Raw genomic sequence first — 25,180 nt, forward strand, 5'->3', positions numbered from 1 at the left:
GAACCCTTGCTATAATCAGTTTAACAAAAACTAATATAAACTGTATTTGTGAATTATCTAATTTTAAATTTGAAAAAGACATACCACAAACTCCACTCAAAATTCATAGTAACTTTTAAGGGATGGTGTAACTTTGTGTTTGAACCTCATTCCATCTCCTTTGTCAATTTCTCAACCAAAAAAAAAATATCAAATTTGAGAATTATAATTGAATTTTAACTATGAAAAAGTTACAATGCAATTTATTTAGATATAAAAAACATAATGAATAAATACAATATAATAGATACAATATCTTTTTATGGATTTTCTATTATAAAAATTTCACTTAAATAGAATATATGTAAAAGTGTTATGTATATTTGTGAGTATATAAAGACATTTTATTGCAAAGATTGGTCTTATGTAAAGTGTGTTATGCTTGTCCATAATTCATATAAATCTATGTATATTTGTGGGTACATAGAGACATGTTCAATTAGTAATAAATTTTATCCCCGTGAATCTAAATCCTAACTCAACCACTGCATTTATGTTCAACATCATGGTTAAAATTTGGAGACATATGTTCGATTACAAATTTAAAAATCAAGGTTATGACTCTTTAGTTGTTATCTTGTTTTCACCCAAATGGCAAGATTCACCAATTTATTTTTCTTTTCCCAATTCTTTTTTACCTTTTAGTTTATACCTTTTTTCTAAACAAAATTGCAAGATTCACGGCATTGTTTTTTCTTATGATCTTATCCCGATTTTTTCTTTCTTCCAGGCATTTTTTTTATCATTTAATATCCCAATTTTTTCTCTCCTAATGGCATTTTTTTCAATTAACAGTTCCCATTTTTTATTATATCATTACTATATAATAAAAGTTGGATTTAGAAACCGTGGTTGCGCCAAGTGGCTGCACCATATTGCAGAAATTTTTTTAGATTTTTAGATTTTTAGAGATGCATATCATTTCTCTTTAAAAAAAAATATATATATATATATATATATATAAGTTTTCTTTCCTATAATTTCTAAGTTGATAAATATATTAATTTAATTACAATTCATATTCTTCATCTGATTTATCTAATCCTTATTTAATTACTATACTACACCTAAAAGAAAACATTTATAATTTAATATACATAATTTTTCTTCTCTTATAATTTCTAAGTGGATAAATATCTTAATTTAATTACAATTCAAATTCTTCGTCTGATCCATCTAATTCTTATTTAATTACTATACTAGCCGTGGTTGCACCAAGTGGCTGCACCATATTGCAGAATTGTTTTAGACTTTTAGATTTTTTTAAAATATATAATTTTTCTTTCCTATAATCTCTAAATTTATAAATATCTTAATTTAATTACAATTCAAATTCTTCATCTGATTCATCTAATCTTTATTTAATTAGTATACTACACGTAAAAGAAAAAAAATTTATATAAAAAAATTTAAAAAAAGGTAGCAATGTGTATTATTAAAAAAAAAAAAGCAATATTATAATTTAAAAAAAAAAATCTTCTCCTATAATTTCTAAGTAGATAAATATCTTAATTTAATTACAATTCAAATTCTTCATCTGATCCATCTGATTCTTATTTAATTACTATACTACACGTAAGAGAAAACCCCCCCCCCCCCCCCCTCTCTCTCTCTCACACACACAAGGACACCACAAATGGTTGTGTAGGCCAAATTTAGCGAGTTCATCCGTATTATCCCTAAACAGCCCAACAATCCAGAGTTCATGTTACTTCCAATTCGTACAGTCTATTTTGTTTTTATACTGAATTTCTGATCCTTGACATAAAATTAGCGGGTCTGCTAATTAAGGAACCCAGCTTGATATTTTATCACATCGTGCTGCTACATGGGAATGTAGATGACCACATATATTGGCAATAGAGTTTGGCTAAGACAATACAAACTGTGATGCCTCAAATAGCTTTGATATCTGTGTGTCCATATAGTTTGCCTTGAATAAAATCTTCTACTCTCTATTCACAAAATTCTATCCTTGGCTTTCTTCCATTGAAACCAAAAACAAAAAAAAGTTATGAGATTTTTTTCCCTTCAATTTTTATGATCCATGAGATACATTGAAGTGATTATACACAAGTATTTGGATTTGGACCACTTTACTTATGCTTACATGATTGGGTGAAAACCTAAGGAGGGATATTGCTCTTATATCCCGCAAGACAGGTCAATGTAATGTAACAATCTCAGTTTTGCAGTACAGTTTACCAGTAACATAAAACCAACAATGATCCCATTGGTTTCTCATCAGAAAACACATATTACCTCTTCATTCTTCCTGTTTTCAGTGATCAATCTTGACAGATTCCATTCTTTAAAAGAACCAAATATTAAGAAAACAAAAATTATAAAATAAATAACAAATCGAAATCCCACTTAAAAGATGCTATAATAGGCCAAACGGTTCCGGTAGGGACTCAAATCCATTATCAAAGATTGGTCCTTGGTCGAACTTATCATCAATACTGTGCAGCCAGTTTGTATTCTTCAAGTCTTCCTTGAGCAATATTGCATCATATCGGGAGCTCTCATAGATATCTACTTCACCCAATCTTGAAGAATATCGTCCTCCATCATCAACTTCATTTCCATTATTCACAGGCCTATTAATATTGTTGTTTCCATTCTCTGAGTATACTCCATGCTTGCTGTTTTGCAGGATTCCATTGTTGTTGATGGATGGTGGGGCACTGAAAGCACGAATGGATTGGATTTTTTGTGTGGCAGATCGTATGCTTTGAGGGAAGAGAGTGGTGCCTGAAAGTGGACGATTGTTCCCCATGCCATTTCTTATATCCTACATCAGAGAAAGTAAATAAATTGTTAGGCTGTATTTAAAACGATTGAACTAACTTGCTCTGACAAATTTCCACTTGTGGGTTTGAATTCCTACTTTGATACCATAATAGATTACCACTCATCCTACAGACTTGAGCTGCTAGAAAATTATGAATTTAATCATTTAGCTATTATTCTAACACTTCCAAACAAAATCTTTTAGTCACCCAACATGATGAAATTATCAGTCCTGTACTGGAAGTAATTAGTGCATACCATATGCCTGATAGCCATATCCAGTGATTTCTTTGAGATAGTCCTTCCAAATCCAGTGCTCTCTGTGGCAGTTGTTGAACTCTTCACAGGTTTCCTCATGGCTAACTCTGGGAGATGTGAGGGCTTCCGAGGCTCATGAACATCAGCATTGTGTCCATTGGCATGTACACGGCCTCTTCCAGTAGGCTCAGTAAGTCTTCCCCTTGAGACAATAGGCGATGATTGTCTTCTTGATATATTGGTGGGAGCTGGAGCTTCTGAGTTCCCTTTCACGGTGGCAGCAGCACCTGGACGAGACCTACCAGCAGAAACTGGTCTGTCTGCAGGTAAAGTTGTTCTGAGATTTGGTGGTGTTTCAAGGGGAAAATCAGGGGGGACAATTGGCTGTGGTGGGGGACGAACTCGCGGAACTGGTGAGCTTGGTCTAGATGATGGTGCTGAAGCGCGCCCATTTGATAGAATGCGCCCAACTGAAGTTGAAGGACCAACAGTTTGAGAAACAGCAGGTAATGAATTGCGACGAGTGGGGGTAGATGGACGAGTGGGGGTAGATGGACGAGAAATTGATCGAGTAGTAGGGGAATTCAAATTTGCAGGAATTTGAGGCCTAGAACTAGGAGTTGAGGGTCTTGAGCTTAGTGATGACCGAGGTTTGTCAATGGAAGGGCTAGTTGGGGTTGGACGTGCTCTTGAAGGAGTTGAGGAGCGCGATGGTGTCTGGCGGGAGGATGGAGTAGAAGGTCTGGCTGTAGATGGAGAGCGGGTGATGGGGGACGATGGTCTGGTATAAGATGAGACTGAAGCTGAGCTTGTGTTAAGGATTGAGGAGGATCTGTTTGAGGAATAGGTACTATATTGTGAAGTGGAGAGGGAAGAACGTGTAACGGAACTGCTTCTACTTGGTCTTGATGTATGGTTACTCTCTGATTGTGATACAGAAAGCTGAAACAGAGAGATGATTTGAGATATTACTCATTCATATATAATTCTAAATGATTTGAGATATTACTCATTCATATATAATTCTAACTTCAAAAGGCGTATTACATTAAAAATCATTATCAGCAACTGAGTTGTCTAAAATAGATATCTTTGCTTAAAAAAAAACTTTGGCATCATGAGAGAGGCAATATTTCTGTTTATCCGGAAGAGAGTAACTCAGTATGCTTGAAATGCAGATACAACATTTAGCAAAGACACTTGGAATTATCTAATTTCTGAACCAAAACTCTCAGGGAACAAGTAAATAGAAATAAAAAGGGGGTGGGGGAGTTTCTGATGCATACCCTTGAAGACTTTACGGCAGAAGTTGATCTAGCTAAAGACCTACTTCTCGGAGCTGCTGAAACTGGTTGAGACTCTTTTCCCTCCGACGAAAGAAAATCAGGAGTTCCAGGAGGAGTGAGAAGCCTAATAACATAAATCCACACCAACATTTACAAATCAAACAAGCTGATGGTATCTCCAAAATTAACCACTAGCACCCAACAAATATTATACAGCAATCCATACTTCACCCAAATATAAAGAAACAAAGAACGCTCGTTTTGGCACAAGGTCAAGCATGCATTAAGGACGACCAAAGGAATGAACTTTGATAGATACAATAAAATTTGAAACTTTTGGCATCAGCTCATTATCATCAAGTCAAAACAACAATTAAAAAAAAAACTTTGGCATCATGAGAGAGGCAATATTTCTGTTTATCCGGAAGAGAGTAACTCAGTATGCTTGAAATGCAGATACAACATTTAGCAAAGACACTTGGAATTATCTAATTTCTGAACCAAAACTCTCAGGGAACAAGTAAATAGAAATAAAAAGGGGGTGGGGGAGTTTCTGATGCATACCCTTGAAGACTTTACGGCAGAAGTTGATCTAGCTAAAGACCTACTTCTCGGAGCTGCTGAAACTGGTTGAGACTCTTTTCCCTCCGACGAAAGAAAATCAGGAGTTCCAGGAGGAGTGAGAAGCCTAATAACATAAATCCACACCAACATTTACAAATCAAACAAGCTGATGGTATCTCCAAAATTAACCACTAGCACCCAACAAATATTATACAGCAATCCATACTTCACCCAAATATAAAGAAACAAAGAACGCTCGTTTTGGCACAAGGTCAAGCATGCATTAAGGACGACCAAAGGAATGAACTTTGATAGATACAATAAAATTTGAAACTTTTGGCATCAGCTCATTATCATCAAGTCAAAACAACAATTAGTTTTTATTTTTAGCGTTGGACAGGATTTGAACTTAGGTCCCATATTCGTCAATAACAGAGTTCACCAATTAAGCCTAACCAAAACCCACCAATAAAAACTCAAATGTGAAGAAGATGAGTGATTAAAAATTAACACCCGACTTATTAGGAATTCAAAAGCCAAGAATGGAAACACAACTAATGTGGACTAAATTAAACCTAAAACTATAAAACGCAATGTGCTAATATCTAGTTTGACATAATCAATGTCAAAACATAGATCTGAATTTGATGAACCAATGAAAATGAAAACTTACCAATCATAATCATGCTTTCCTCCATCTGTAGATGACAAAAGATCATCAATCCCACTTCGAGACACTTTTGCTGATCCAATTGAAAGTCTCCCCAACTTCACTGAAACTGTGTATTGTGGGATCCCAATATATAAGACAATAATAATAGCACCAATTAAATATACCAAAAGCAAAAAAACAAAAAAAGAAGAATATTCCCAAGTTGAAAACTGAAAAATTAACTAACAGACCAAACTCCAAAGCACAATTACTAAAACGACGTAGTTTAACGTAACTGATTGAGCATCGATTTTCGTTTCACAACTTAACTACTCTCAAAAACGGAAGGAAATGTCGGTGATCATTTCAATTCCAAACAACTATTGAAACGACGGAGTTTTGTGAGTGCGACGTACCGTCGGAAGACTCGTCGGAGGAGGTGACGGAGAGAGTGCGGCGATTTTTGGAGAAGAGATCCAAGCTCTCGTCGGCGACGACGGCGGCGGCGGCGGAGCTGTCGACCTTGGAATTGGAGTTGGAGATCGAGGTCAGACTATGACCTCGCCGGTGCTGCGAAACCGCCGGAATATTCCTCCCTCCGATCAGAGATTCCCTCACACTCCGATAACTCATCTTCTCTACCAACGACTTTTCACAACGATGACGATAATAATAACAACAATGCCGCCACCATGTCTAAGCTAAAGCACACCAAAAAAATGCTAGCAGAGAAGAAAAAATGCGATCTACTCAGAGAGCGAGCGCTAGAGAGAGAAAGCAAGAGAGAGAGAGAGAGCAAGTAGTAGTAGATGCAAAGCTAAGCTTTCTTTTAAGTTTTACGTCACAATTCACGAGAGAGAGAGAGAGAGAGGCTTAGATCTGTGATCCAGTGTGGGCGTTACTATTATTACTAACCTGATAATCATTGATCATAAAATGACACCTGGCACTTTTGGTAGCTCTTTAGGCTCCCCACGTGTTTATAGCTAAAAAACGAAAACGCATCAATCAACCAATTGTGCTCTGCTAATAGGCGCATGATTTTTCTTTCTTTTGTGAGTGTGTTGTGATCATCGTTTATTATTTTATTTTATTTATTTTTAATCCCTCAACTCAACTGTATTCGTTGAAAATCATTGGCTGTGATGTTAAATCAGTTACCTAAAATTTATGCAACCTCCTCTTTTTGCTGATGATTGTAATAAGAGATACATTTCCCAAGAACTCTGAATTTTTTTTGGTTATACATATAAATGCTGTCATTACGGTATCAGATTTGTCCGTTTGGTATTGGCTTATAAGCTGGATTTTGCTTATTTTACGTTCTATTTATAGATGTTACACTATTTCCTTTCAAAAAAAAAGATGTTACACTATTTTTTTGTTTCAAATTATACAAATAAGTTATCAAAAATAAGAAAATTTTCAAAAATTGATAAGCTGATAGTTATTATAGACTTATTGCATTGCATAAGAGAATGGACAAAAGTGACTGCCCATCCACTAAAGGTCATTGATTTTTGAAACCCCCACCCCCCTAAAAAATTGGATTAGTTTGACAATTAAGTAATATGGTGTAACATGAAAGCCATATATCTAAACGACTCTGCAACCACTATTAGAAAAGTGGTCTCCATTTTAAAAAAATGAAATAGAAATTTTGGTCATAAGTAATAACAACTTGCTGTGTTTATAGACCGACGAACTTGGTGTTTGTCTTAATTAACTACTTCATGTTCAAGTTAAACAAATAAATGCTTGTGCAATTATTAAAGAAAATGAAAATGGACTTTATAATAGAATAAGTTTCCACATCAATCACTAGATTAATTATATTTGTTTCTTTCCAAAGATTAGGATAATGATGTGAGCTGCTACCTATGCAAGGTTTTGTGAAAGGAAGGTAGTTTATGCCAACTAATTTCTATAGTTTTACAGGAGACATAATTACTTAAACTGTTCTTTTAAATACTGATTACTCACTTTTCATAACTTTATTGTGGGTACTTTAGCCATGCTTCACAACGTCCTAGGCAAGCTAGGTGTGCTTGGCAATGTCCTAGGCATGCATGGCAACGTCCTAGGCCATCATCGGATGGCTTTGCAACGTCCTAGGTATGCATGACAACGTCCTAGGTATGCTTGGAAATGTCCTTGGACGGTATCTTAGGAGTCTCATATCGAAGGAAAACTCCCCCACTTGCTGCCTTATAAGCTTTGAAGCGAAGGAAGCAGTGTACCATCAGTTTAGTTATTCGAATAACTATAAACTGATGGTACACTACTTCCTTCGCTTCAAAGCTTATAAGGCAGCAAGTGGGGGGGTTTTCCTTTGATGTGGGACTCCTAGGACACCGTCCGAGGTGAATGCCAAAGCATGCCGAGGTGAATGCAAAGCATGCCGAGGACATTGCAAGGCCATCCGAGGACGGCCTAGGTGGTTACCAAGCATGCCTAGGTGAATACCAAGCATGCCTAGCAGGCCTAGGACGTTGTGAAGTATGCCTATGGTACCCACACATACTATAAATTCTACCATTATAGTAATTCTTATAATATGTACTTTAAATATTTACTTTTAGCTCTTTTAAGTATTCCATCAATTTTTTTTTTCCTTTTTCCCCCTTAAAGTGGGTATTATTTTCCTCTTAAATTATTCATAAGAGACAAATCGCTTTCATCTAATGAGTTATATATATATATATATATTTCACCACATTAACTATGCAACTTACCAATTACAAATACATTTTTCAATTACCAAAACATACATTTTGATTTCTCAATAATCATGACTTTTTGTTTGTTTTAATATATGCTTTGCAATAAGCTTTTTACAAGTTTGAGAAGTTCTTGAAATAATTAGAATGGAGAAAGTTAATATAAGAAGATTGATAAGTATTGTCAAGATAATAGCAGCAGTCTTTCATATTAGTAAAGCAATTTCAATAACATCACTCAAAGAACCAAAGCTATTAAACACTGAATTACTACCACAATTTTTTTTTTCCTTTAGGACAATAAATGATAAATGGCTGTTGGGTAGTCTATTTTTCTTTGGAAGTAGTTGTTTCTTGTCATTTTGGGTGATTATGTTGGTATTACTAAATCAAATTCTCTTACAATATTTCACTTTTTGATCATTAAAATTTTGTTTACTTTCACATAAGTCACACTTTTTAGCAAGATATTACTAATCAAATTCTCTTATATATATATATATATATATGAAATGAGTTCAAGTTATACCTAGTATAACTCTACAAGAGTTACACATTTTTATAACCATTGATTTATATTAGATCTAATGGCTCAAAATCACTTCTTTCAACCTCATCTTGCATAATTAATAGTAGCATTTTTTTTCTCTCTCCTTGTTTATTACATTTAAAGTCATCCAAAGGTTAAGAGGAAGAGGGAAAAAAACTGCAAATTCAATGCCACCCTCTTCAATGATGAATACAAAGCCAGTTGTGATATTGTGGCATGAATGAGAAAGAGCTCGAGGAGGTAGACCTAATCGCAGTGGCCTTAAAGCAACTTTTATTCATTTTCTCTAAGATCCATTTTAAAGAGATCAAAGATGTCTATGATTTAGTAATGGCTGCTATGATTTTCCTCATTTTAACTTTCCAAAATTACTCATACGTACTCTCGCCCTTTATTTACTAACTGCCATAATTAAAACTACTGGAAAATACATTTTTCATGGAGTATTTTGATAGAGAAATTTGTCCTTTTTTATCTTCCACCCTATTTTCTATCGATCACCATGGCCTTTCATATATTCTAATCCTAAATAATGAGGTTGTTGTGCCATGTCCCATGTGTGCCTCTTATTTCTAAAATAATGCAAATCAAAAATCATTATAACAATTAACACTGACCCATTACTGAGCTTCGATTTTCTGAATTTTGATCAAATTTTCATTCAGACAAGAACGCCCTCATTTCATTGTCACGTGACAGAGGACTCTAACCCGTAAAAAAACTCTAACATTTTTTGCCTTATTCAATGTTAGACTTATATCTAAAACTAAATTATACTTCTGAATTTAACCAACTAAATTTGACGTGTAGGGTGTAGCTCTAATGAGTTGAGTGGGTCAGTGGAGGAGGAGGTGAGCTCAAACAAGCCTAGGCCAATGAGAGAGAGAGAGAGAGATTAATGAATTTTTAAATATATATATATATAAAGGCATTAATGACTTATAATGTTTTGACATCACTTATTTTTAGAAATTTGATAACATGGCAATTAGTTTGTTATTTACCGTTAGATCTAATAGAAATCAACGGTTCCAAAAAGGTGTAACTCTTGCGAAATTACACCAGGTGAAACTTGAACCTCTCTCTCTCTCTCTCTCTCTCTCTCTCTCTCTCTCTCTCTCTATAATTATATTTGTTTCTTTCCAAAGATTAGGATAATGATGTGAGCTGCTACCTATGCAAGGTTTTGTGAAAGGAAGGTAGTTTATGCCAACTAATTTCTATAGTTTTACAGGAGACATAATTACTTAAACTGTTCTTTTAAATACTGATTACTCACTTTTCATAACTTTATTGTGGGTACTTTAGCCATGCTTCACAACGTCCTAGGCAAGCTAGGTGTGCTTGGCAATGTCCTAGGCATGCATGGCAACGTCCTAGGCCATCATCGGATGGCTTTGCAACGTCCTAGGTATGCATGACAACGTCCTAGGTATGCTTGGAAATGTCCTTGGACGGTATCTTAGGAGTCTCATATCGAAGGAAAACTCCCCCACTTGCTGCCTTATAAGCTTTGAAGCGAAGGAAGCAGTGTACCATCAGTTTAGTTATTCGAATAACTATAAACTGATGGTACACTACTTCCTTCGCTTCAAAGCTTATAAGGCAGCAAGTGGGGGGGTTTTCCTTCGATGTGGAACTCCTAGAACACCGTCCGAAGACGTTTCCAAACATGCCTAGGACGTTGCCATGCATGCCTAGAACGTTGCAAAGCCGTCCGAGGATGGCCTAGGACGTTGCCAAGCACGTCTAGCTTGCCTAGGATATTGTGAAGCATGCCTAAGGTACCCACATTTACATTTTGTCAACTCTGGATATGTATTTCTTGCACTTCCTTTTATTGTTCTTTAAACTAAGATCATAAAGAGTCACCATTAATAATTTAATTAATATCAAGAAAATGTTAAATATTATTAGTTTTACTATAAAATGTTCATGAAATAAGATTTAAATAATTGATTAGCATCATATCAACAACGTAATAAATAAATTTCTTAATTATTTTTTTTTTAACACGTTTAAAAATTGACATATCCGTATGTGAAGTTGATATGATAAAATTTATTTTATCTTGGCATCACTCTATTTGTTATATTTGATTAAAATTAATCCATTTATTTCAACTATTACGTCCACAAGCATGCTTTGAAGTCCTTTATTACCCGGTAGGGGAGGCGACACCTATTGTCCTATTAGATTTTTGTTTTTTTGTTTTTTGGTCTTCATATAATTCATTGAACTATAAGGACGCGTATAGTCGTACTAGTCTTCTCATTCTTTTTTATATTTTGTCTAATTGCATCTCTCTCTCTCTCTCTCTCTCTCTCTCTCTCTCTCTCTCTATTTTTTTTTTTTTTTTTTTTTTTTGGTCTTCATATAATTCATTGAACTATAAGGACGCGTATAGTCGTACTAGTCTTCTCATTCTTTTTTATATTTTGTCTAATTGCCTCTCTCTCTCTCTCTCTCTCTCTCTCTCTCTCTCTCTCTCTTTGATTGGTGTACATTTATACTTGTGTTGTTCAAGTATTGGAACTAAATATATACGAAAAAATGTAGAGAGACTATTAGTTACGAAGATCCCTAGCCCCTAGTCATATCATATCTCCTACTCTAAAAGGTGTGTTGTAGTGGTTCAAAAGGGTTCTTGCATTCTATAGAATCCTAAATTGCTTAGAGAAGCACATAGAGATGTGCTTATAAGGAATGATTTCTCTTTAATGTGTAGAGGCATTTTTCTTTATTGCTATGTGCTTTGAGAGAGAACAAAATCGTGAGAGGTATAAGCTCCAAACGGACAATATCTACACAGTTGGGAGGTTGTTACATGTACTCTATAATATAAGTGAGCCAATAGTGGCTTTTGTTGTAATAACTTAGTATTATTGTATGAGACATTATCACATTAATACATTCATTCAACATTGACGTAGGAACACAAACAGAAGCAATTCTACGACATTAATACACACTGCATTAAAAAAACACATAAATAAAATAGCGTAGGAACGAGAGGACCAACCAATCCATATCGTATATTAATACACTGTATCCTAATGGCCAGGGCACGAAAATCCTCCAATTGAATTAGAGGTAGAGTGAAGACATCACATGGCTGGACCAAAACGAGAAAACGATGCGTGGAACGTGGATGGGCCAACATGCTTAGCCCAACAGGATATCCATGTGATGCATCCTCGAATAAAACACGTTCACAGTTGCAAAGAAACAATCCGACAACACCATCCGCATAATAATAAAGAGACCTATATATGGCAGAGGCGATATTCTTGACTTCCATGATTACTGTTTTGGACTTGGGACTGTTTGATGTATCAGTCATTTGCGTGAGCTCGCTCTGTTATTGAACCTTTCTATTCTTTCTATTCATAGTACAATAAACTTATCAAGTTACCAGCGAGGTGGTGTTGTCTAGCGGTTTTGGGAGAGCGTGCACTGAGTGTGTGGTTATAGGTTTGAGTCTGAATTTGGACACGCTTGGTAGCTTTCCTCAGCAGCTCAAGACTTGCTAGTATCTCTCATGATGTTAGGAAACTATGGTTTACCGTGGCCCCCTTACATCCTAGCAGGGCCTCAGACCTAGTGGGTAGGGTGCTATTATGGTCATGCCAGGTAAGATTATCATGTTGGTCGCCTCCTACCCATTTTTTTGTTCAAAAAAAAAAAAAACTTATTAAGTTTATTTGATTTCACTGATTTGCACATTTATCACTACTACGCATTCTTGGCATGATTATTACTTTACAAATACAAAGTTCTTGTAAGGTGATATTATCACAATTGCTTGTTAATACTTGGTGTGCCATTAACTTGTATATATACATATACATTTGGGTGAATATAGTTAATAACAAATGCGACAATTAGCTAAGAAATAATGCTATGAACACAATACTTTTTACAATTAGTACACGAATCTACTCCTAGCATTGTTTCCGTGTTTTCATTGACATGGATAAAAGAGTTATGATAGCGATAATAGCATTGAACCACACAATGATGGATTTTTTTTTTTTTCTTTCTTTCTTTCTTTCTAATTTTTAGGAGGAGACACAAAAGGATAGATGATGGACTTAGTTCATGTGATAGTGCTTTATTCCCCCAAGGCCAAGGGAACTTTTTTTTTTTTTTTTTTTTTTTCTGTTTTTTTGAGAGACACCTAAGGGAACTTGGGTTTTATGCATTAGCATTACACAATTAATGAACAATGTCTACGTCCGACAGAGAGAGCATACAGTGGCCTGGGAAAGTCACCACTCACCATATCCTTATCCCGGGAAAAGAACGACCCATAGGTGATAGGTGGCCCATGTATCTTTGGAATTTACACAGCCCCACAGTGTCACACAGATCCGAGAGAGAGAGAGAGAGAGAGAGAGGAAAAAGCTATCTTTTTATTCTCCAAATATTTGGATTTACTAATCTTATAATAAATAAATAAAGAGTAGTGTGCCCTTTAAAAAATAACTTTATGTCAATAAAATTAACATATTGTCGAAATTTTGACTAATTTTATAAGGTATAGAACTAATAAAGTCAACTTTTTGAATTTCACTTATCACTTCAATATTATTTTTAGTCATTTCATTAATTAATACTGATGATGCCAAAAATCGTCAGTAAGTCACACAGTGCTCACGCGTTCTAGACAATACATGTGAAACAAAAACAAAGAAAACCCTAGGAAAGAACTGGTGTGGTACTGGCCAAAGACCCTGTAAAGGTTANGTGTTTATCAAGTCCACAAGTGGACGGATTCATAATTAAGTCCATAAAAGGACGGGTTCATCCCATGAAGATGAGATAATATTATTAAGCCCACAAGTGGACGGATTCATAATTAAGTCTGTAAGTAGACAAGTTCATCTCATAAGGATGAGTTAATATTATTAATCCCACAAATAGATGGGTCCATGATTAAGTTCATGACTAGACGAGTTCATCCCGTAAGGACGAGTTAACATTATTAAGCCCACAAATGGACATGTCCATGATAAAGTTCATGACTAGACGAATTCATCCCATAAGAATGAGTTAATATTATTTAAGCCCACAAGTGGACGGGTCCATGATTAAGTCCTTGACTGGACAAGTTCATCCCATAAGGATGAGTTAATATTATCAAATCCACAAGTGAACGGGTCCATGATTAAGTCCTTGACTGGACAAGTTCATCCCATAAGGATGAGTTAATATTATCAAATCCACAAGTGAACGGGTTTATGATTAAGTCCATAATTGGACGAGTTCATCCCAAGAGGGTAAGTTAATCTATCAAGTCCACAAGTGGATGGGATCGTGATAAAGTCCATAAGTGGACGAGTTCATTATTAGGTCCACAAGTGTATGAGTTCAGAACCCACTAACAGATGAGTTCATTGTTAATACTAGTTTGATGCCTCAATTTACTAAAGACAAGAAGACGAGTTTCTTATTTTGTCCTCAAACAGGACGAGGTCTTTGTCACAGCTGATGTAAAAAGTGACGGGTGAGCATATATCAATATCAGCACACGCTAAAAAAGTGACGGATGTAAAAAGCATACCATAAAATGAGGTCTTTACAAAACAAAAAAGGGCCCAAAAACAAAAGGGCATTTAACACTGTCTGAAAGATAGACTAACTATAAAATAATTCCAAAAAATAGGGGTCGGGGCATCCAGAGGGTTCTCGTCATTTTTTTCTTGAATGTCCTGAGCTAAAGGGTTCTTAACCTTCAAAGGCTCAGTGGACGGGACCAAAGGAGTGATGAGAGGATCCACAGCGGGTTGAGCAAGGACGACGCTATCATCTTTTGGATTAGACTTTGTGGAGTTGTCGATTTACTCCTAGATAGTGTCGCCAGCAAGAGTTGACGATAGAGGGTCATTTATGGTGACCTTGGATGACCTTGGATAAATCCAAGTGAGGGTAGATGGACTAGACCTGTTTAAGGCAATCCTCAAACCCATCACCATAGTAGATGACGCAGGAATCAATAAATGGTTGTGAAGCCTTAAATTCCTTCACGGCATCAACCCTGGCCATCTCCACCTGCCCGAGAAGGGCCGTCAGCTCTTTTTCTACAGTCACCTTAGCTTCTTGCTCCTTCTTCTTCTGAAGACCCTCCTCCTCCGGCTTCTATCTTAGCTCCTTCACCTCCGCATTGAGAGTACGAAAGGCCCCCTTGTACTGCTCTTGCTCATCGGTCAAGGTCCCGTTGCGCTTGCAAAGACGGGCAATCACCCTTTCTTAGGCGACGCTTCTATCCTGCAGCGGCTTTATACGGACTAACCCCTACAAAGCAGAACAACCGTTAGCCATTGAATAATAAATAACTGAAGAAAGATAGAAATGAAGAATAGCACCCGAGCAAGGTCAAAGAGGCCTGACACCCCAGCTCCTCCGTCATTTGCTCAGCACAAGGGTCCACATCCTTATAATTGTTGATTGACTCAATCATCTCAACGGCGTAGTCCTTGTGGGTGAGAAGTCGACGGTCAGGTCCTTGAGTGACAAGGCCTGACGATGTCATTAATCCCTTGCCTGCCTCGTGGCTTAGCTTGGGGGACGACGGCTTCTTCGGGAGTTTATCCCCGAGGGTGACGAACGCTTTCTTAGGAGGATGGTCGTCCTTCCTGTCAGCCTTCCTCTTAGGCGTCCCCTTATCGACAGCCTTGGGGGCTGACAAGGACGCCCTCTCCTTCCCCTTTGCCTTTTTCTCCTCTTCTTTCCTACACGCAGCAGCTGCCCTCACTTACACCCTCTGCCTGGTTGCCTCCGTTTCTGCAAAGGGCAAGTGATTAGTGTAAGACCCAGTGACGAAAAAAAGAAAAACGACGGGAGAAAATTAAATTAAAAACAACACTCACGCAAATAGGAATAGGTATTTAGTTGTAGGTTGGTTCAGGACTACCACAGTATATGTGTAGCGTATCGAGGGTGATTATATCCCTACACATCCGCTACTCAAACGGAATCTCAAGAACCCGACAGATGAAGGCCTCTTACTCGTCAGTTATGATCGAGCGAACACTGGCTGAAAAAGGAAAACGATGACATTAAAACACAACAATTAAATGGAAAAGGCAAAGCAAAAAAGCTGACAGCACTAAACCTGAATCCTTGACAATACCCCAAGTATTGTCAAAATCGTGGGGCATTGTAACCTACTCTTCTGGACGGTATACCCACTCCATTCCCTGAACAAAGAAGTATCTACCTTTCCAGTTCCTGTTTGAGTCGGGCATGTTTGACATGAGCCTTAAACTTTTCCTCCATGCAGCGAAGTGATATATTCTTGAGGACGAGACGATGTGTTAAGGTTTGTAGCAATAAAAGAACTCGTCCAACAAAAGCTGACGGTTTCCACCACTTAGACGATCCCACAAAATCTCAGCCCCAATAAATATCCTCCAGGCATTTGGAGTAATTTCGCTGACGGATAATCCAAGAAAGTTAGCCAACTGACGGTGCAACGCCGTTAGTGGCAACCTTAGTTCCGCTACGAACGTAGCGTTGTACATACCAACGTTTGCAGTTTTCCCTGAGTAGCACTTCTCGAATTTCACAAGGAGACGGATTGGTATATGGTCAGAGATTTGGTAACAATCCTTCAAATTCTTAAATATATTGACCTTCATCTTTGACAAGAAATCGTTGACAGTCAACATTTTAGGAAGGATAAACGGACGGGCATGCCCATTCCCAGGCATTCTTGAACTTCCAACTTCGAGGGTTTTCTCGTCAGCATTACTCTCGTCCCATCATCCTCCTCTCCCTTATCACCTTCAACCTCTCCCTCATCTATCTCCTCTTCCTCATCTCCCTCTCTAACACAACTCTCCACTTCCTCATTTGGAGAATAGGCTGACATTTTCCCTTTCTGAAGACCAGGAAAGGCCTCCTCGGGCTTATGGCTTGTCTGGAAGACCTCGACGTAGCCCGCTCCCTTATGGACTGACGACTGCTCACTAGTCGCTTCTCTAGACATCTATTTACCTACATATTTACCTACAAGCAACAGAGGAATTCTAAATACTTAAGTTGACGGCCTCTTTATAAAAGGTAAACAATTAACTAAAAAAGCAAATATGAGAGATAGAATGAAGGAAAGGAAAATGTGACTTACCAAGTAGACGGTTCCTTGAAAGGTGACGGTCTCAACAAAAGAACGAAGGCAATGAAGTTAGTAAGATGATGGGAGAGAAGTTCTCAAAATAGCAAGCTCTCTCTCTGAAGATCAACGATGAAATGGGAGAAAATGAAGAAGGAACTGAGATATACAGAGAATGAAAAGGGCACAGAAGACGAAGTGACACCCTTGTCCAGAAACAGAGCCAATTCGCTTAGGCCACGTGTGCAAGCAATTAATAAAGGCAGCTCGAGGAGTCACCATAAATGCCCTCTCTTTTTCGATAAACAAAATAATAAATAATAAAAGAAGAGAGCTATGAATTGAACTCCCTAACCTGTTGGCTAAAGCCGACGGGACTATGGAGTAGGGGGCAGATGATAAGGTAATTCTGTGTTTTGATAAAGTCGTCCATGTTAGGTGAGAGCGAAGGTCCCAATGAACTTGTACTTCCTTGTACGTTCACGCTAAACAAAGATTCAACAGTTCCACCTCAAAGTGATGCTGCACCTGAAGACAACCACCATCTGAATAGAGACTAGAATATATTGACGGGATATGAAATTGACGACGGGAAGCTGAAGAGGATAGCAAGCCTTTGAGAGGCTGAATGGCTTGGCCTCTCAGCATAAGCATATAAGAAATATCTTGTGCACAGCTTAACCCTAATCAAGAGAGTCTCTATAAGAAAAGATCTCCTAAGATATGGAATTAAAGATCTCTCCCACAAGGAAAGAACTTCTAAACCAAGGAATGAAATAACCATGCTACTTAAAAACTCCATGACCCTCACAAACAAGGTACGCATAATCCCCAGCTTGGCACTCTAGAGTTGTGAAAGTTCTCTAACTTAACCTTTCAGAGAGTCTTTGGCAGTACCACACCAGTTCTCCTAGGGTTTTCTTTGTTTTTTGTTTCACATGTTTGTTAGAAGCGTGAGCACGTGTGACTTACTACGATTTTTGGCATCATCAGTATTAATTAATGAAATGACTAAAAATAATATTGAAGTGATAAGTGAAATTCAAAAAGTTGACTTTATTAGTTCTATACCTTATAAAATTAGTCAAAATTTCGACAATATGTTAATTTTATTGACATAAAGTTATTTTTTAAAGGGCACACTACTCTTTATTTATTTATTATAAGATTAGTAAATCCAAATATTTGGAGAATAAAAAGATAGCTTTTTCCTCTCTCTCTCTCTCTCTCTCTCTCGGATCTGTGTGACACTGTGGGGCTGTGTAAATTCCAAAGATACATGGGCCACCTATCACCTATGGGTCGTTCTTTTCCCGGATAAGGATATGGTGAGTGGTGACTTTCCCAGGCCACTGTATGCTCTCTCTGTCGGACGTAGACATTGTTCATTAATTGTGTAATGCTAATGCATAAAACCCAAGTTCCCTTAGGTGTCTCTCAAAAAAAAAAAAAAAAAAAAAAAAAAAAAAGTTCCCTTGGCCTTGGGGGAATAAAGCACTATCACATGAACTAAGTCCATCATCTATCCTTTTGTGTCTCCTCCTAAGTTTTTTTTTTTTTTTTTTTTTTTTTTGAGAACCAACCCTTGTAAGTGTTAATTAGGAAAACCAACCCAAAATAAAGAAAAACTAGCTCAATATTTTAAGACTTGGCCCAAAACAAAGGGGAAAATCAATTTTTTGCTAGGCAGGAAAAGCCCAAAATCTGAAAAAATATATTAGTTTCAAATCATATTTTATACACTATACCACACAAGTGACCGCAAAATGAGGTGCGGTGCAGTTATGGTTTTGCTTAAACTGCACCGCAAAGTGTAGTGCTAAAAATGACCCAAAACCGCACCGCACCGCAAACACCCCTACTGTTGAGGCTTTGTACTTCTTTCACATTCTTAGGGGGTGCCATTTCTATTATGGCACGGATCTTGTCTGGGTTAGCCTCAATGCCTCTCTAGGACACCATGAACCCTAAGAATTTTCCCGCCGTCATTTCGAAGGCACACTTGCTTAGATTAAGCTTCATGTTATAGGAACGAAGGGTGTCGAATGTTTCCCTGAGATCCTCCAAGTAATCGTCCTCCCTTCGGCTTTTCACCAGTATGTCATCAATATAGACCTAGACATTTCTCCCAATCTACTATGCGAACATCTTGTTCATGAGCCTTTAATACGTCACACCCGCATTTTTGAGGCCAAATGGCATTACTTTATAGCAGAAGAGGCCCTGGCTAGTGACGAACGAAGTCTTCTCCTGATCCGCTTTGTCCATTCTGATCTGGTTGTAACCTAAAAAAGAGTCCATAAAGCTTAATAACTAGTGCTGAGTTGTAGAGTTAACTAGGATGTCAACCCATGGGAGGGGGTAGCTATCTTTGGGACATGCTTTGTTTAGGTCTGTGAAGTTTATGCACATCCTCCATTTCCCGCTGGTTTTCTTGACCATCACCACATTTGCCAGCTAATCGGGATAGTAAACTTCCCTAATGAAGTTAGCCTCTTCTAGCTTGTGGACTTCTTCCGCTATAACTTGGTCTCTTTCTGGGGCGAACAGCCGCTTCTTCTAACAGATGGATGGAAAAGAGGGTAACACATTCAGCTTCTGTACCATGACCGAAGAGTCCATTCCTGGCATGTCTTCATGGCTCTAAGCAAATACATCCCGGTTATCTTTGAGAAAAGTTGTGAGTGCTTGGCGGACCATTAGGCTAGCGAGGGTACCAATCTTGGTCGTTCGGTTAGGCTTGAAGTTGTCGAGAAGTATCTTTTCAAGCCTTTCAATGGGTTCCACCACGGTCCGTTGCTCTTCTATGTTCATTTTCTATATATGGTCGTCAATTTCCAGCATTGTTACATAACAATCACGTGCAACCACCTGGTCTCCACATATTTCACCTACTTTGTATTCGGTGGAGGAATTTGACTATGAGGTGGTAGGTCGAAGTTATGGCCTTCCATGAGTTAAGGGTAGGTTGTCCGATGATGGCATTATAGGCGAACAAGCAGTCAATAACAAGGAATGTAACGTCTTTAGTGATTTGCTGCGGATAATCACCAATCGTAACGGGTAGCGTGACCGTGCTAAGGGGATATACTTTAGTTCCTCCAAACCCAACGAGTGGGGCATTTGTCGAGACTAGCCATTCTCTGTTAATCCTCATTTGTTGGAACGCCGGGTAATAGAGGATATCAGCAGAGCTTTCATTGTCGACCAGGACCTGATGCGTGTTGTAATACCCTATCGGTATGCTAACGATGAATGCATCGTCAAGCGGGTGGTGGAAACGTTTGGCATCTTCTTTTGAGAATTCAATTATGGGATTGTCGATTCGTACCATCTTTGGGACGAAGCCCGTCAACTGGACGTTCTTAACCATCCTGAGGTAAGTCTTATGGGCTTTTCTGAACGACCCGGTGGCTGTGGTGCCTAGTACAATCATTCTTATATCTTCCACGGGCAACCTGAAATGCTCGTTCTCCTGTTGGGGAACCTGCTTTTGAGGTGGATCCATTCTTTCCTTGCTAACAAACCTCTACAGCTTTACTTGCCTAATAAGGGTTTCAATTTGTTGCTTCAAGTTGTAGTAGTCGGCTGTGTCATAACCGTGATCACAATGGAAGTGGTAATACTTGTCCTTAGACCTCTTATTAGGATCTCCCTTCAGCTTTCCAGGAAAGGTCAGGACTCCTTCGTCCTTAATTTTCATCAAAACTTGGTCGATTGGGGCAGTCAGCGGAGTAAAGCTCATGAACTTCCCTACAGGGGGGCTTGGAGTGCCTATCCTCCCGTCGTTCTCCGATCCTAGCCATCTTCTGCCCCCTATCTTGCCGTACGTCTTCCTATCTTCCCTTTTTCTCTTCTCAAGCCAGTAATGTGTCTTTCGCGTTCATGTACTTGGTTGCCCTGTAAAGTACATCTGACATAGTTTTTGGGTCGTTCTTATACAAAGAAAATAGGAACTTACTTTCCGTAGCCCATTCGTGAATGCAGCCACGAGTATCTTGTCGTCAACTTCATGGATCGAGAGGGCCTTTTTGTTAAAGTGGGTTATGTAAGATCTCAGCGTCGTCCTTCCATTGCCTAATGTTCATCAGGCATGCAGTGGACTTCTTATACATGTGTCCCCCAATGAAGTGTGAGGCGAATTGGGTGTTTAACTCCTTGAAGGTACTAATAGAGTTAAGGGTCAACCTGTTGAACCAGACCCTTGTGGGTCCCTTTAGCATGGTGGGGAAGGCTATACACATGATCTCATCTGCCACCCCTTGAAGATGCATTAGGGTCTTAAAAGACTCCAAGTGATCGGGGGTCTTTGGATCCGTCGTAGCTTTTTACTTGCGGCATACGAAACTTTGGCAAAAGGGGGAACAAAGTAATGGATGGAATGAATGGCGAATCAGTTCGATAGACCAAATCATCAAGGTCGCTAGACACCCGTCCTCTACAGGCGTTAATCATAAAATCCATCCGTTCTTTCATCATCTGCATCTCTGCGACTGTGTGAGGTGGATCCGTATATGTGATGGATAGCCGGCTCATGTTCTGTCGCTCTGGTCTGCTTGGGGCGTTACTACCCTCCGGCCCTTCTTGGTCCCTTCTTTCAGCGCTGGTGCCTTTTTGGTCTTCCTCTTGAGTGTTAAGGCCTGCATTCTTTTGGCGTAGCTGCTTTTCCAGATCATGGTTTTGCTTGGTGAGGCGCTCCACAACAACGGCAAGAGTTTGCACCTGTCTTTCAAGGGCGGTCATGCGTGGTTCCTCTCCTTGAGCATTGTTGGTGGTTGCCATCGAGCAAGTAAGTACCATGCAACTCTTTGTCTGAGAAGCGATAGTATGGTTTACAAGTCGCAATTTCTCACAAACGGTGCCAACTGATGATGCCGAAAATCGTTAGTAAGTCACACGGTGCTCACGTGCTCTAAACAACACCTGTGAAACAAAAAACAAAGAAAACCCTAAGAGAGTACTGGTGTGGTACTGCCCAAAGACTCTCCGAAAGTTAAGTTAGAGAACTTTCACAACTCTAGAGTGCCAAAACTAGGGGAATTATGCGTACCTTGGTTTGTGAGGGTCATGGGGTTTTTATAGTAGCATGGGGTTCATGTTCATTCCTTGGTTTAGAAGTTCTTTCCTTGTGGGAGAGATCTTTAATTCACATATCTTACGAGATCTTTTCTTTATAGGACTCTCTTGATTAGGGTTAAGCGTGGTGTGCAAGATATTTCTTTATATGCTTATGCGTGAAGGCCAAGCCATGTCAGTCTCATCAAAGGCTTGCTTATCCTCTTCAGCTTCCCGTCGTCAACTTCATATCCCGTCAATATATTCTAGTCATCTTATTCAGATGGTGGTTGTCTTTAGCGTGCAGCCATCAACTTTGAGGTGGAACTGTTGAATCTATTGTTTAGGCCGTGAACGTACAAGCGAAGTTGACAAGTTCATTGGGACCCTCGCCTCCACCTAACATGGACGACTTTATCAAAACCACAGAATTACCTTTATCAAATACCAATTTTTTATTAGATAAATCTCATAATATATCATTATTAACGAACACTTTACAGTGCCAGTTAACCTTTCCTAACTAAAAATGGATTTACCAAATACAATACCACTTTATTGTTTTTAGAATTTTCTTTTCATGTCTTGGATGTATATATAAATTAGAATTTTCTTTTCATGTCTTGGATGTATATATAAAGAGGTACATATTAGTGGACAAAAATATACCTATGGTAGCCTGAGAACTAGGAGAAAAGTGGGAGAGGAAGTGCAGATTAGGATCCGGTGCAATACCTAGGGTATTGCGCCGGGTGCAATTCACCTCACTTGTCTCACAAAAAATTTTCACTTTTTACTTTTTTTAACTTTTATTTTTTACTTCTCATAAAGTTTTTCTTTACTTTTTTTAATCAATGATTGAGATCGAAAGTTGCTTCTTATAACTATCAATCTTAACCATTAAAAGTAATTGTATTAAGTTAGGTATTGCACCTGATTTCAATCCAGGAAATACACAAATAACACAGGTTCTCTTTATAAAGGGCAGTTAACTAATTAATGCAAATATTGTTTTAAACTATTACTTTAATTATTCATTGTTAGTATAAGTTTTAATTGTTTAAGCCTTAAAATATCTTTGACATTTAAGCCAATAGCTACAAAGAAAACATATTTGCTTATCCCAAAAAAAAAAAAAAAAAAAAAAAAAAAACCGTCGTCAACTTCATATCCCGTTAATATATTCTAGTCATCTTATTCAGATGGTGGTTGTCTTCAGCATGCAGCCATCAACTTTGAGGTGGAACTGTTGAATCTATTGTTTAGGCCGTGAACGTACAAGCGAAGCTGATGAGTTCATTGGGACCCTTGCCTCCACCTAACATGGACGACTTTATCAAAACCACAGAATTACCTTTATCAAATACCAATTTTTTATTAGATAAATCTCATAATATATCATTATTAACGAACACTTTACAGTGTCAGTTAACCTTTCCTAACTAAAAATGGATTTACCAAATACAGTACCACTTTATTGTTTTTAGAATTTTCTTTTCATGTCTTGGATGTATATATAAAGAGGTACATATTAGTGGACAAAAATATACCTATGGTAGCCTGAGAACTAGGAGAAAAGTGGGAGAGGAAGTGCAGATTAGGATCCGGTGCAATACCTAGGGTATTGCGTCGGGTGCAATTCACCTCACTTGTCTCACAAAAAATTTTCACTTTTTACTTTTTTTAACTTTTATTTTTTACTTCTCATAAAGTTTTTCTTTACTTTTTTTAATCAATGATTGAGATTGAAAGTTGCTTTTTATAACTATCAATCTTAACCATTAAAAGTAATTGTATTAAGTTAGGTATTGCACTTGATTTCAATCCAGGAAGTACACAAATAACACAGGTTCTCTTTATAAAGGGCAGTTAACTAATTAATGCAAATATTGTTTTAAACTATTACTTTAATTATTCATTGTTAGTATAAGTTTTAATTGTTTAAGCCTTAAAATATCTTTGGCATTTAAGCCAATAGCTACAAAGAAAACATATTTGCTTATCCCCCAAAAAAAAAAAAACACGTATATTTCAAGTTGGTTTGTATATTATGCTATATCGGTTAATCTTATGAATAATGCTAGAGATACAAACTATTTTACAAATTTTTTTACAAACTACTGATGTGATAAATGATTATTGGTAAATGAAGAAGTGATATTAATGATGGGTCTAGATAAAAACCAATAACAGATTAGCCACATTAACATTTTATAAAAATATTGTAAAATAATTTGTAGTTGTAGTATTACGCTAATCTTATTGCCTGTTGGCATATTTTAGATGCAGAGTGCCTATGCCTGACTTGGAAATTGATTACAATTTGTGAACTATCCTTTCTTTACGGGTCTGACAATTAATTGTTAAAAGATTTTATTCTTGCTCTCTTCTTTGTCTTTTAGTCTTGTCGAAACCAGATTTTTTTCACACATGTAAGGTCTATTTAGGATCTGTTTATTTTGTTGAAACTGAAAATTTTTTGCTGAAAGTACTGTAGATAAAGGTAAAAATTAGCTGAAATAGTACAGTTAAACCTATGAATAGTAAAAAAAAAAAAAAAAACTGAATAGTAAAATAAGCTGACAAACAATAAGTTATCCAAATGGACATATAATATACAAAATTTATGGTAATTTTCCCTCATTTTGTACACTTTAATTTCTTCTCAAAAAAAATTTGTACACTTTAATTATTGTCATTTACAAAGAGAATAAAAGCAATATAATATCTAAACTAAAAAAAAATGCAAAATTTATGGTTTATAATTGGGTTACAAGATCAAACTTCTAGAGACGATTTTTAACAATAAAACACATCTAAATACAAACAAACACATCAGATGATTGAATAGTCAATCATTTTTTTTTAAATAAAAAAACTAATACAAACAACAAATTGTAAATGGAAAGGCTTCACTAGTGGGAAGTACCTACTCCAATATTAGGAAAAAAAACTGTTTTAATAATAGGACAAAGCTTAGGTTCAATGCTCTGCTGCACTTGACCAAAGCCAGTCTCTAGTAAAATGGAAGTTTGATCGAATTTTATCTTTACACATTGCTGCATATATTTTCAATAATAGTTTCTTTCATTTTTCTCCAATATGTTTGAAATTAGGAAAAGAAAATGCTATTGAGGTAACCAATGC

At 37.3% G+C, this 25,180-nt stretch overlaps 1 protein-coding gene across 2 annotated transcripts; it reads right to left on the bottom strand.

The window, feature by feature from the left end:
- Positions 1–2,247: 2,247 nt before the first annotated feature.
- On the bottom strand, positions 2,248–6,432 carry LOC112017130 (uncharacterized). Of its 2 annotated transcripts, XM_024049600.2 has the most exons (5): positions 6,009–6,432; positions 5,614–5,719; positions 4,941–5,064; positions 3,091–4,032; positions 2,248–2,833 (listed from the first exon to the last, which is right to left on the bottom strand). In XM_024049600.2, exons 1-5 carry the CDS (start codon positions 6,223–6,225, stop codon positions 2,423–2,425), a joined length of 1,800 nt encoding a protein of 599 aa, XP_023905368.2. In that variant the 5' UTR covers positions 6,226–6,432; the 3' UTR covers positions 2,248–2,422. The 2 variants fall into 2 exon arrangements, with proteins under 2 accessions (XP_023905368.2, XP_065622776.1); XM_065766704.1 differs by lacking the exons at positions 4,941–5,064; positions 5,614–5,719; positions 6,009–6,432 and adding an exon at positions 4,377–4,541.
- Between the last annotated feature and the right edge of the window lie 18,748 nt (positions 6,433–25,180).

This window comes from Quercus suber, unplaced genomic scaffold (assembly GCF_002906115.3).
Source record: "Quercus suber isolate HL8 unplaced genomic scaffold, Cork oak 2.0 scaffold_733, whole genome shotgun sequence".
NCBI classification, from domain to species: Eukaryota; Viridiplantae; Streptophyta; class Magnoliopsida; order Fagales; family Fagaceae; genus Quercus; species Quercus suber.

Bases quoted from the DNA above. Each gene is read 5' to 3' on its own strand.
- LOC112017130 (XM_024049600.2), bottom strand. From the start codon at position 6,225: ATGAGTTATCGGAGTGTGAGGGAATCTCTGATCGGAGGGAGGAATATT. The intron at 5,720-6,008 runs GTACGTCGCACT...CACAATACACAG, and splicing joins CTCCGACGAGTCTTCCGACG to TTTCAGTGAAGTTGGGGAGA. The intron at 2,834-3,090 runs GTATGCACTAAT...TCTCTGATGTAG, and splicing joins ATATGGCTATCAGGCATATG to GATATAAGAAATGGCATGGG.